Below are 12,421 nucleotides of genomic sequence, written 5' to 3'. Positions count from 1 at the left end.
CTTCAAATCTAGGCTTTTCTGAAGCCGAGGGTTGAAAGCCGAGAGAAGGGAAGCTATAGTTTCCCTGCAGGAGGCCCTAGATTAACTAGAGTCATATTAGCAAGTCTACAGCAGCTTAGCAGCAAAAGCCTCATGTGGCCTTGTCTTTCTTGATCTCATCCTACTGAGGAAGCACCCGCTTTCTCTTTCAGTAGGGGCTGGAGTTCCTGTAGAGCAGCCCACGTGTGACTCACCTCTCGCATGGTCAAGGACCCCTGGCAGGGCACCTGTAGCAGAGGCAGGCGGCTGTGATGCCATGGAAAGGACAGGGACCTGGAAGCGGAGATCTGAGTGGGAAACCCAGCTCTGCCCCTTCCACTGTGTGACCCTCATCAGGGCTGAGAGGCCAGACTCAGGGCCCCGTCTGTGGAAAGAGGACAACCATCCTTCCCTCATGAAAGGCAGCTATGAAAATACAGACACAGAGAGATTGCACCATAAGGACCCACACTCTGACGCGCTCTCTTGATCCCATGGAAGAGGAGCTCCCGCGCTCAGGGCAGGCGGCAGCGGAGAGAGTGATGCTGTAGGCGGCCCCAGGACTTGCCCTTGTGCCGCCGAGGGCGTCAGGGTGCAGCGCCACCCTGCTCATCCGGTCAGGCGCAGCGTGGGAGGCCCCTGGCCCAAAGGGCCTGGAAACCCCACTTCCGCCAGGTGGCTTAGACAGACTCAGCGCTGCCACGGCGCCTGGGAGCAAAGGCCGTGCGCTCCCTTTCCCTGCTGCGGTGGGACAGATGGGTCAGGATCGTCCCAGGGGTGTGTCCGTGAGGCTGGACAAAGCGACAGCTTGGGGGTACGAGGTATTAACTTGCTCTCCTACTCTCCAAACAGCTCAGTAACAAGTCCCTTGACAGAGACACCACAGGCTGGACCCCCTACAGCTATGTGAACGTGTTAGGTCAGTAGTGGTTTGAGTCCGGCCCCCCTACTCCCCAATATGGCCCACCCTATTGTCCTTCCACATTGAGAGGGGCCTTGTCCCAGCTCCAGAGGAGGGTAGTAGATGGCCACCCCCAGGGGAACGGGGTGTGGGGAGGGAACCCAACTCCCTGTTTCAATTTCCAGGTAGATACAGCCCAGAGCCACCTTCCTTCCTCTATTAGAGGCCTGGTGGAACGTGGCTGTGAGCCAGGGACCACAAAGGAGACAGAGCCTGGATATGTGGATTCCAGGTGGAGGCAAAAGATGCACAGCCATCTGGGAAAAGGACCCGCCCCCGACCCAGGCCCTACCAGGAAGCCTCCTGTTAAGGGCTGTCTTTCTACAGGGGTAGGGGGAGGTTAAGGGAAAGCAAGGCAGAGAGCCTCTGCTCTAGCCAACCCCCTGGCCTTAGTGTCCCTTTGGATGCTACACGTAGAAAGTCTTAATTCCTTCCACCCTGACCCTCGTGCACCCCCTCCCCTGCCAAATCAGGGCCCTGGGAATAATGGCTCCTCCCTGTCATTCCTCTCACTAGACTCCCATTTCCAGATCAGTGCCCTGGAGGCCAGGTACCCGCCCGAGGACTTCTACATTGAACTTAGACACCTCAGCAGCCCCGCTGAGCCACATTCACCAGGTTAGACCCTGCCCCCCTTCCTGCCCCATGACCCCACAACTCTGCCTATTGAGCCTCTCTCCCTCCCAATATTATTCTACAAGCCCAATCCTCTACCTACAGAAAGAAAACCATCTGGATCCCTCCCATCAGTCCCCCGCTCCTGTCATGGCCAATGGATGTGGATAAACTCCAATTAGTATTACGTTAAGGGGACAACATAATTACTTTCCCTACAGGTCACAGAAGATAACCTCAAACCATCAAGAAATGACTTGGGGGTGGCAATACCTTTAGGGTTCTCCAGCCAAAAAGCCCGGTATCTTCCAGAGAGATGCCAGGCCACTCTCCCCCAGATAATACGGTCAGGGATCTGGAGAGGCTGGGGCAGATGTCAATGAACATCCTTTGTGCTCATCCTCAGCCTCAAACCTGGTGGCCTGGGAGAGATGCAAAAGACTTGGAATGACATCCTGCTCTGGGAGGATGTGGGCAGAAGTAGGGACCCTCCACCTAAGTGCAGTGACTTAAGGGGGAAATGAAACCCTACCAATCCCTGCAGGTGCCTGGGTCTAGTAGCCCTGAGAGTGAAGGTTCTGAATGTATCTGCCCGTTGAGCTGGCCTGGAACTATACCAAGGAGGCTGTGCTCCTTAGCTATGGGTCCCCTGGGTAGTGGTCACAAAACCACTCCAAATCTCACCACAGGAGCATCCTCTGGGCACAGTCCAAATTTTCCCTTCTTTGCAGATCTCACTCTTCAGAGCCACCACATAGTCATGTCTTAACTAAGACTTAAAGCAGCCTGTGGCCAAAGGGAGAGGACACTGGGAGGCATCTGAACTCTTGCTGCAATTCAACTTCTCATTTGTTGGTGTGGTCACAGACTAGCCACTGCCCCTCTTTCCTCTTCTATAAGAAGGGAAAAAGTTCTAACAGTTTGTCATCCCTCCTTCAGGGAAGGTAAAGGAAGATTCTTTCTGATAAAAAGTGCTGAACTGATGCCAGCGATAGATTATTGCAGTCCTGTTTCTGAAGGCCACATGTACCCAGAGGAGCTTAGAAGAATAGCGAATTTGAGAAAACCTTGTACCTGGTGCTACCCTGTCACTCAGTGATGTGTGGAGTAAACACTTTGCAAATTCAGCTGGGAACTCTGAAATACCTGAACAGTAAAGGGTTGCCTTCAGTGATTCTCTTCAGGGGAGAATCCAGCAGAGCGAAACAGTAGGCACTTGTTGCATGCTTTGCCTAGTATTGTATCCTCGGTCAAAAGCTGAAGATAACCTCAAACCATCAAGAAATGACTTGGGGGTGGCAATACCTTTAGGGTTCTCCAGCCAAAAAGCCCGGTATCTTCCAGAGAGATGCCAGGCCACTCTCCCCCAGATAATACCTTAGACTTGGCCAGAGTCCTTGTTGTCCCAACTGTAAAACGCCAGACAATTTCTTTTCTGGGCTCACCAGCAGCAAAGAACCTGAGCTTGGTCGCTGATGCTCCATGGCTTGCCTCTGGCTGTGCTGTGGGAACCCAGGGTAAACTGTGACAACCTTATGGGAGCAAAATCCTTGGCACTGAAAACCCTGGTACAATTTTTCAAAGACGACAACTAAATTATGTGCAATAATTTAGTTCAGAAAACTGACTGTGGGAATGACTGTACATCCTATAAAGATGAGTAATCAAGAACCTCAGCCACCTATTCACCTTTCTGACTCCTCTTAAACAAGCTTCTGATCCAGAAGAGGCAGGACTAGACCTGAGGAGAAATAGTCTACCACTGTTCTGAAATCCAACAGAAGTGGGATTTGAAATATCACACACTCTTACCCAAGCTAAGAACTGGTTCTGATTCATTCTCCATCCTATACTTTTGGAGTGTGGCACTTCACCTGCAATGATTACAAAGGCATCAAAAGTGCCTTTGATCACCTAGGGGCAGACCTTCCCTTCATGAATGTGACGGTTAAAGCAGAGGAGGAGCGCCAATGGCAGGGGGTGCTGCCGCTCATTGTGAATGCTTATGAGCCTTTTAAGAATCCCGTATGGTCAAAATGATTTAAAGTAAACTCTAAACAGAGTTATTTCCTAGCACTAAGAGCTTTGTTTTCTGGATGGGGGGGGGGGGGAATGAAGCAAGGACACATGTAGTCTAAGTACAACCTCAATCACCCCCCATGTTTTTCTTTCTTTGTATTATTTCTCTGCAGGTACTTGTGGAATGGATAGACGTCAGAACACATACATTATGGACAAAGGCTTCAAAGGTAGAGTATCCAATCCTGACGTCCCATTAGAAAGGGCTTAGCAAGATAAAGAGTACAGATCTGAAATGGCCAGGAATTCTACCAGAGAGAAACTGCGCATCTCTTCCCCTACTCCCCCCAAAAAGTTAAAAGACCACAGGACCTGGGGCTGCTGGGTAGCTCTGCCCAGGAGGAGCAATCATAATAATGAATTCATCTTTCGATTTCAGTTGCACCTGCTTAGCAAATGCTTGTGGGTTTTTTATAGATGCCAACTAAATGTCTTCGGAAATGTAGAACTTCATTATCCAACCAATTAGTATGAGTTAAATTGATTATAAAATCGAAATAAAGTCAATCTACCTGCCCCAGAGGCCTCCTGTCGTTGCACTGGCAAGGAACACCACCCTGCACCTGCTGGCTTTCTGGAGCACGAGGAATGAAAATGATGCCAAGTGTTAATACTGCATGGCACTCCACCCACAAGAGTGGGGAAACTAGAACTGACCCCTAACACAAGGGAAATGCAAAGCAGATCATTCTTCTAGAAGGCTGCAGATGAAGTGAAAGGTCAGGTCCTGCCTTGGTCTTAGCCCCTCGGGTTAAATGACATAATGGCAACATACATAACTTGGAACTATGTCACTTATTCCTCTGTCACTGATTAACTGTGAACTCCCCAAGGCAGTTTCCTCTCTAGCAAGATTGGGATAATTATGCCTGTCCTTTTGTCTAACAAGGTTATCGTGAATATCCAATCTAAATCACAATGGAGAAGTGTTTTTGCCTATTATAAAGGGTTGTTACTAATGTAATAGGGGTGTCCTGTCTTTAAGGTGTACTTAGGAGTGTCTACCAAACTTAAGGAGCTATGACTGACAGCAAAGATCCCAATGGATATCCTAAACCTACCTGTACACCAGAATCACTTGAAAAGCTTGTTAAAAATACAGAAGTTCACACCACATCTCCCCAAGGTTCTGACATAATAGATTTAGAATGGGGCCCTGGAATCTACAGTTGTGATGAGCAGCCAACTAACACTTAGAAAAGCACTGGTCTAGGTCTTTCAGGTTTAGCCTTAAATACATCCAAGACAATTATTTTCTAACAGAGGTAATCGCTGACATCCCTTGGCAGAGTGGTTATTAGAACTGGGGTGAGCTGGGGCAGGTGATGTCAGTACTGTGAGTGAGAGAACAGGAAGGCAAGTACATGGCCCAAGAGGACAATCTGAAGACAGGCCCCTGGCCAACAAACAGCACTACTCCCTGGAGAGCACCACTGTGGTGATTTTCTGTGAGCTGAGATTTAAACCATCCAAATGAAGGCAAGTGCTATTACAGTTGGCAACACTACAAACAGAAAAGGTAACTCTGCTTTCACTGGGACCTGGGACCTCAGTTTCTTCTCAAAGGTCAAAGCAGCATGGGGATGGAGCACACATCTCTCTAATGACACTGCCAGCTCTGAGAATAGGTATGACTCAAGTGTGAAGCAGCTCAGACAGGTCCAGACACCGCAATTAGTGAGCACACAACTTTCCTATGCACCTGGTTGTCTTGTGCATTGTGATGAGGGTAGCTCCTTCCAAACTTGCAACCATAAATGTAAAACAGAGCTAAGGAGACTTTTACAGATAGTGTCTGCCTCAGCGTCATTCATTCCTGTTTTATGGGATCATATATCTGAGTCTAAGTTTAACAGGCAAGCAGCCAAGTTTTGTTTCAGGCGATACTCATCCCTTAAGTTAGGGAGAAATGAGGGTTGCACAGACAAATGTATTAGTAGGTGTTGGGAGTCAACATATCAGAACAAGAGAATTCAAAAACAGGAATGTCCCAGTTCAGAACTTTACAGAAATACTTATTAATGACATGAGATAAGCTTCCACTAATTGGCTGAACTCCCAAACTTCTTTGTAACAGGAATTAAATTACTTCCTAAAACTACTGAGCCAAATCGAATTGGAACACAAAGAGTTAAGAGTCCTCTGCACTCCACAGGAAAGAGTACTGATCGAGATACAGGTTCCAGCCTCCTTCTTGCTAGAAGGCTGTATGTGATCACAGATCACAGCGGTGTTCTGGGTTCTTCCTCTCTTGGGAGGACAGGGTTGTTCTAGCACCATCCCTGAAAGTCTTCCTTTAATTCAGTCATCTTGGAAATTATAGACCACCACTCACACTGCTGTGCTAAATCCATTTTACCTCTAAACACTTTTTGCCCGCCACCCCGCCACACCCCCCCCCCCACCCTTACACAGTGATTCTGTAACAAACTGCCTCTTATTCAATTCCTTGTCTGTCAGGCATTTCAAGATGCTCTAGAAGAAATCCTCCCCATTACTCGCCATCACCTTTATGATCCTGAAGTCCTGGACACCACTGTTGCTGCCACTTCCCCCCTTCCCCAATCCATACTCCTTGTTAGCCCAGGCTCCAAGCCACCCCTTGCAGTAACTGAGTCCTAAGTAGTGAAGGGCCTACTTCTATCCTGAAAACATTTTTTCCCCCAGTCAGTGTGGTTTTCCTTCTGACCCTGAGATCTCCCCTTTCCTTTCCCTATTGCCTTGTCTCTCAATCAAGAAAAGGATGCTAACTAAGGACCCACGAAGAGAAAAGGCAGAGTGGCCTTCTAAAAATAGTGATGGGCCAAAAGGCCAGAGATGGATGTTCAGTGCTTGGGTTTTCTTCAACAGTTAAATATTGGCCATAAGTAGATGTTAATGTGAACCTAAAAGTCTGAGACTCACAAGGTTATAGCCGTGAAAAGCCATTTGCCCTCTAGATTTTCTCTTTTCTGTGTCCAATGACAGTGCTTAGAATAACTCATTTCAGAGGCTCCTTCTGCTTCTAATACATGGGTGTGTGTTATTTTGGAGCGGTAAGAACTAGATGAGAGCAAACGCCAGGGCATTATAGGGCTATGCTGCCTGCATGGATGCTAATTACAGGGCTTGGAAGAGTGACTCCCTAGAGTGGTAGGCTGAAGCTTCCCTTTTCTCTGCAGAATGCCCTGAAGTGCAGGGACTGGTCAAAGGGTGGGAGGAGGAAATATCTTAGAGTCCCTGGTTATTTTTCCCCTTAACTCCTCCCTCTCAGCAGGCAGGTGGATGACTCAGCTGGAGAAAAGAGTAGCTTCCTGAAGCAGAAATCTCCAGCCAGCCTTGCCCTTCCCCACCCTTCAGTTCCGAGTAGAAACAGGATTCAGATGATTCCATATTTCAAAACCCTCCACCACAACTCACACCCCCCATCCTTTACCTCTGGTTCCTTTATGGAAATTACAGCTTCTCCCTGAGACTAATCCCGCCCCACCACCCCCAACTTCTCTTATCCACTTAGTGTAGCCCATGCTGCAGAGCAAACAATTTATCCCCCAAAACTTTAAAGCAGACTCTTGGTGGAAATGAAAAGAGGGGCACCATTGGCTGCCTGAGGCTCATTTAGAGGTTGAGCTAGAGCTTCAAGACTCTCCCATTGTAGCATCTGAATCACTCACCAGATAGGCACAAAAGGCTTAGAGCTCAGCCTTTCTCTGCAGGGCTTGGCCCCACAGATAAAAAGTATTTCTTGGTGAAGGTAAAGTGCGGCTGTTGCAGATATAGCTTACACTTAGAGATACACAACAGGAGCATGGGTAACAAGGTGTGAGGAAAAAACATTCTGATTGGGTGTCAAGAGAAAATAGGGAGAGTCCTAACCTGACTACTTGCTACTCTTTTTAAAGATTTATTTATTCTAGCACTGGGTACAGTCAGAAGCGCGGAAGGGTGAGAGAATTCACCAGAGCCAGAGTGGGGAGCAGAGCAGGCAGACCGACGAAATGCACTGCGGGGATCAAACTGGCGCTGCAGAGGCTGTGGACAGCTTTGCAGCCCAGCGCTCAAGTGCCATGTGGTAGCGTCCCCTCCCCGGGGGCCGGAGATCGGCCGGGAGGGATCCCCCGGCCGGGCGAGCTGGCGCTGCAGGGGCTGCGGGCGGTTGCGCAGCCCAGCACTCAGGCGCCATGTGGGACCCTCGCCGGTGGCCGGGGATCGAACCCGCGCTGCGGAAGCTGCAGGCAGCTTCGCAGCCCAGCGCTCAACCGCTGCGCCACCTGGGGAGGCTCCCTCCTTGCTGCTCTTAAGGAAACATTTATGAGCTGTGGTGTCCTCCTTACTGAAATAGTAGTAATAGTCCTTCCTGCTCAGCCCCCTTCACAGGTGTAACAAGTTTCAAATGACCTATCTGCAGTAAAGACTAGCTGTAAGCACTACACAGTAAGCCATTATCTGTTCCTGGAGTTTTAGAAAATATGCACCTGGGGCTGCTCCCAATCAAGTAGAAGAAGGGGCTGATGGGGAGGAGAGGAAAAATGTTAGGACATATCACTCCAGAGATAGCCCTTCCTTCATTCAAGCACACAGCTCTGAGCCACGGTGTCTTACTCCTTAATTGGTGAGTTCAGTGCAAAGTGGGACTGATGGGCCATATTAGGGCTGCTGGACCCCACTGCCCTGTACTAAGAAACAGCAGGCAGTTGACTCTTGAATACAGGGGTTTGGGGAACCCTGACTGGGCCAGTCCAAAATCCAAGCATATAATTTATAGTTGTGAACAGAGAACCCACAGAAAATAATCCACATGTAAGTGAACCTGCACAGCCCAAACCTATAATGGGTGATCTGGGTGATCACCCTATAATGGGTTCAAGGGTGATCTGTACTCACTCAAGGCTCATGTATGTGGCTCAGGACAGGTCTTACCTAGGACCCACAGCTCTCTTCCTACAAGAGCCTCTCCAAGAGTTGGGCCTATCCAGGCTACCTTTAGTCATTGCTGGGGCTGGCTGGGACTGCTAATTGTCTAGCAAGACTGTTTCCTCCTCCTCCTCTCTAGGGTCCTATGATACAAAGAGGCCACATTCTAAAACAGTCAAGGTCAATTTCTCTACTTCTGGGGCTTGTGAGGCAAAGTGCTCTGAGCCTGGTTCTAGAGCTTGCTCTGCTACTGATAAGCAGTGTGACCCCAGAGAAGACACTTCCCCACTCTAAGCCTCAATTTCCTCATAAGCAATACAGGGGAAGAGCAATACAGGGTGGGTGGATACAGTGTTCTACCTATATATCATAGAGCACTGTGAATATTTAAAGGAACTAATGGGTAAATATTTTTTGTATAAGATTATTTCAGCTTTTAATAACCCTACGCTAACAAAAAAGTAAATTCCCTCCCAACTAGTTACCTATTATGGGACTATAAGACATATTTCAGCTGCCTCATCTATGGGCAGTGTTTCACTCTCACTGGAACAAGGTATGGCTAAGTTATCCTTTCGGTTATATGATCACTTCAGGTTTTTTACATTTTCACTTTGGCTTACAACTTGGAGGCAGAACGCATAAATACCAGCCCCAAATGCAATGTGTGGTAGTTCTAGTGAAAGATCATCTAAGAATTTCTCCATCTGCTATACTTGAAGAAATTTAGAGCTGAGAGGCCTCTTGGATCACTCTTGACTATTCATGTCCTGCAGCTCAGTGCATGTTTCTAGATCCCTGGCTGGCAGAGTCTCACAGAAGGTTGAGGGTCAGAGATGCCAGACTAGAAAGAGTCTACTGTCTTTCCCAGGCAAGTCCACTTCACCCGAGGTAATAGACAGGAGTGCTCTTCCTCCAAAGGGGAATGGCACAGAAATGAAAGAAAGGCTCCCCTAACCTGTGACTCCATGTCACCAAGAGACTTTCTTCCACCAGTGAAGCTAGCTACCTACCTTTGTATTTAGAAACTAACTTGTGTCCTTTTGTACCCAAATATACCCAGATGTCTTGGGGCTGATGTAACTGAGAGGCAGTAGGGAAGAAAGCATGAGTTCTCCCAGTATCAGAGAAAGCTATGCTAAAGTAGTTTTCGGTTTTAGATTTCACTAGAATTTACAAGAACTGAGATAAGCAACCCAAGAGGATACATTTCAGGCTTGCTAGAAAACAGGAACTTTCCAAAGACACGCAAAGACCAAGTGCTTCCTACACTCTACACTTCAGTCAGCCCCACTCTGCTCACTAGCTTTCCAAGCAGGGATACCACCAGGATTTGCTGCCTATAGGTTACCAAATTAATGTGTCAAAAAGACACTTATTTCTGAACCTAAGCTTTTTAGTCATCAGAAAGAATTCAGAAGGATATCACAGAAAACACACAGGCCACAGAGTGGCAAGGCACAGCTTCAAGTCTTGGCTCTTAAAACTCAAGTTTTATAAGCTGCGTAACTTCATCTCTCTGCCCCCTCATCCCATAAAATACAAATTATCAGCTAGCCTTGCAAGATTTTGTAGGCATTTTTAAATAATAGATGTAAAAACATACTATAAATATCTTCACTTCATGCTTTTCTGATGCTGTACCCGACTACTAGAAGCAAAAATATCCCCAGCCCTCTGAAAACATACTTTTCTTTAGAAGAACCCTTCCTATCTAGGAAGGCGCTCCTCAACGCATTTAGTAAGTCTCGTATTATCATAGGTTTTTTACACTCCAGAATCATGAAAGGCACATAAGCTCAACTGCAGCCTGCTTCTGGTATTTGAAATTTCATGTCCGTGTTTGTCCTAAGAAATCTCTCTTGCTTTTCAGATTACATGAAAGAATCCGCGTGCAGTTCTAGCACTTGTTCCTTGAATAGCAGTGAAAACCCTTATGCCACAATTAAGGACCCTCCCATCCTCACCTGCAAGCTTCCAGAAAGCAGCTATGTAGAAATGAAGTCGCCTGTGCACAGGGGGTCTCCGTACACAGATGTGCCATCCTTGTCGACATCTAATAAAAATATATATGAAGTTGGTAGGTGTCTCAAATAAGTAACTTAGTGAAATCAGGGCATTAGTGCAGTATCTGAAGTAAAAACAAGCCTGCCCAACTCACCCTGTCTTGAAAACACACCCTTCTTTTGTTGCTTTAAGAAATTTTCAAGGTGAACTGCCTTTCCCAGGACTGCCCTCCTTTCTCATGCAGGAAATCAAATTCTTGTGCCAACTCTGCTTTAAAACAAACAAACAAAAAAAAAAAACACCAAGACTAGGATGAAGCAGAAATACTGGGGGTAGGCAGTGGGTTCAAACACACATATACTTCAACTGATTACTGATACAAATTCCACTTTAAAAAAATCAGAACAGATATTTGCAAATTTCTAGAACACCATCTTTTACCTTCTCCCAGTTTAACCTCTGTTCCTGGGCTCGGTGATAACACCCTTACCCCAGGAAATTCCATCTGCTATGAAAGCCCCGATTATGCCCCTCATATATTTGTCATAGATTTTTAAGTCCTTGACTTCTTTCCCCACCAAGTTAAATAGAACCCCCTCCCATCCCCACCCCGGCAACCAAAGCTAATCTGTTCTCTGAACTCATTTTTCACTATATTCCTTAGAGCCCACAGTCAGCGTGGTCCAAGAAGGCCGCGGCCATAACTCCAGCTATATTCAGAATGCATACGACCTACCTAGGAACAGCCATATTCCTGGTCACTATGACCTCCTCCCAGTAAGACAAAGCTCTGCCAATGGCCCCTCCAGGACAAGCAGTCTTAGCAAGATAAGCTTCTCTCTTACAATGTGCTCCGCTGAATATTCTCTGACTCTCTTTAAGAAGACAATCTCTTGACTTGAAATCTTGGTACAGACTGACTACAACTGCATGTTAGTTATGATGTTCACCTGGAACTAAAGAAGCGCTTCCAAGTGGGACTGGGGTAATTGTTCAAGAAGTCTGTTCACAAAGGCAAATCCTGCCATCAACACCCCCAATGCCCCAAATGCCCTGGATTACGATTTTTTAAAATATTTAAGATACAGCTACTCATCAAACATCAGCTAAATATAGTTAGGTATATATTTATATATTTAATTATCTGAAACTTGATGCCTAGAAAGCATGTAGAATAGGTTTTACAAACCTTGCTGGAGGGAGGGATGGGGAGGGGCGAGTACTTTAAAGCACCTGAAATGTATATATGTACTTTTGTTTGCTGTTATCATCAACATCTGTTTTACTACCCAGGATAATTACTACATAGACACAAACTTGGCTAATATCAATCGTATAGTACCTGTACATATGTCTGGTCCATCAAATTACAACAGCCAAGATTTCACAATTTAGTAGACTGTTTAATGCCAACAAACTTCAATTTTTTTAAATAAGACTGACAAATACAAAATAACTACCTCTTTTGCCCCCTAAGTGGTAGTAAGGCCAAAAAAACAAAAAAACTAAAAGTTTCCAAATTGCAGCAGCTTCTTTCAGTTTACAACAGTGATTTCTAAGCCAACTGTATCAAATCTTGCCAGTTCAAAATTCAGAACATTAAAAAGTCAGTCCTGGCCTGCTCTTATCTTAGTTCAGCCAATACTACGTGAAATAGAACTCTGAAATGCTGCTTCAAGCAATTATAGACTAGTAAGAATTAAGTACCCCAAAAAAAGGCTATTTGGCCTCCTGATTTTATTTGATTGGCATTTCTTGACTCAGAAGAGTACTTGCTTTTAATCATTTCTTCATAAATCTTGAGCCTGATGTAATATGGAACCTGAAAGTATAGAGGAAATTAGACAA

At 46.4% G+C, this 12,421-nt stretch overlaps 1 protein-coding gene across 1 annotated transcript in view; it reads left to right on the top strand.

The window, feature by feature from the left end:
* The window catches only part of MEGF11 (multiple EGF like domains 11), a 330,203-nt gene extending 318,520 nt beyond the window's left edge, over positions 1–11,683 (top strand). Inside the window, exons 22-26 of the mRNA XM_037502751.2 lie at positions 871–937; positions 1,496–1,597; positions 3,787–3,843; positions 10,440–10,646; positions 11,238–11,683. Of these exons, the coding sequence (XP_037358648.2) occupies positions 871–937; positions 1,496–1,597; positions 3,787–3,843; positions 10,440–10,646; positions 11,238–11,470 (666 nt within the window). The 3' untranslated portion in view covers positions 11,471–11,683. The remainder of the gene's footprint in view (positions 1–870; positions 938–1,495; positions 1,598–3,786; positions 3,844–10,439; positions 10,647–11,237) is intronic.
* Positions 11,684–12,421: the final 738 nt, after the last annotated feature.

Source organism: Talpa occidentalis, unplaced genomic scaffold, assembly GCF_014898055.3.
Source record: "Talpa occidentalis isolate TD23 unplaced genomic scaffold, MPIMG_talOcc4v2.1 talOcc4.11, whole genome shotgun sequence".
Classification (NCBI taxonomy): domain Eukaryota; kingdom Metazoa; phylum Chordata; class Mammalia; order Eulipotyphla; family Talpidae; genus Talpa; species Talpa occidentalis.
The sequence above is the reverse complement of the archived record's forward strand: the minus strand, read 5'-3'. Positions and strand labels throughout refer to the sequence as shown.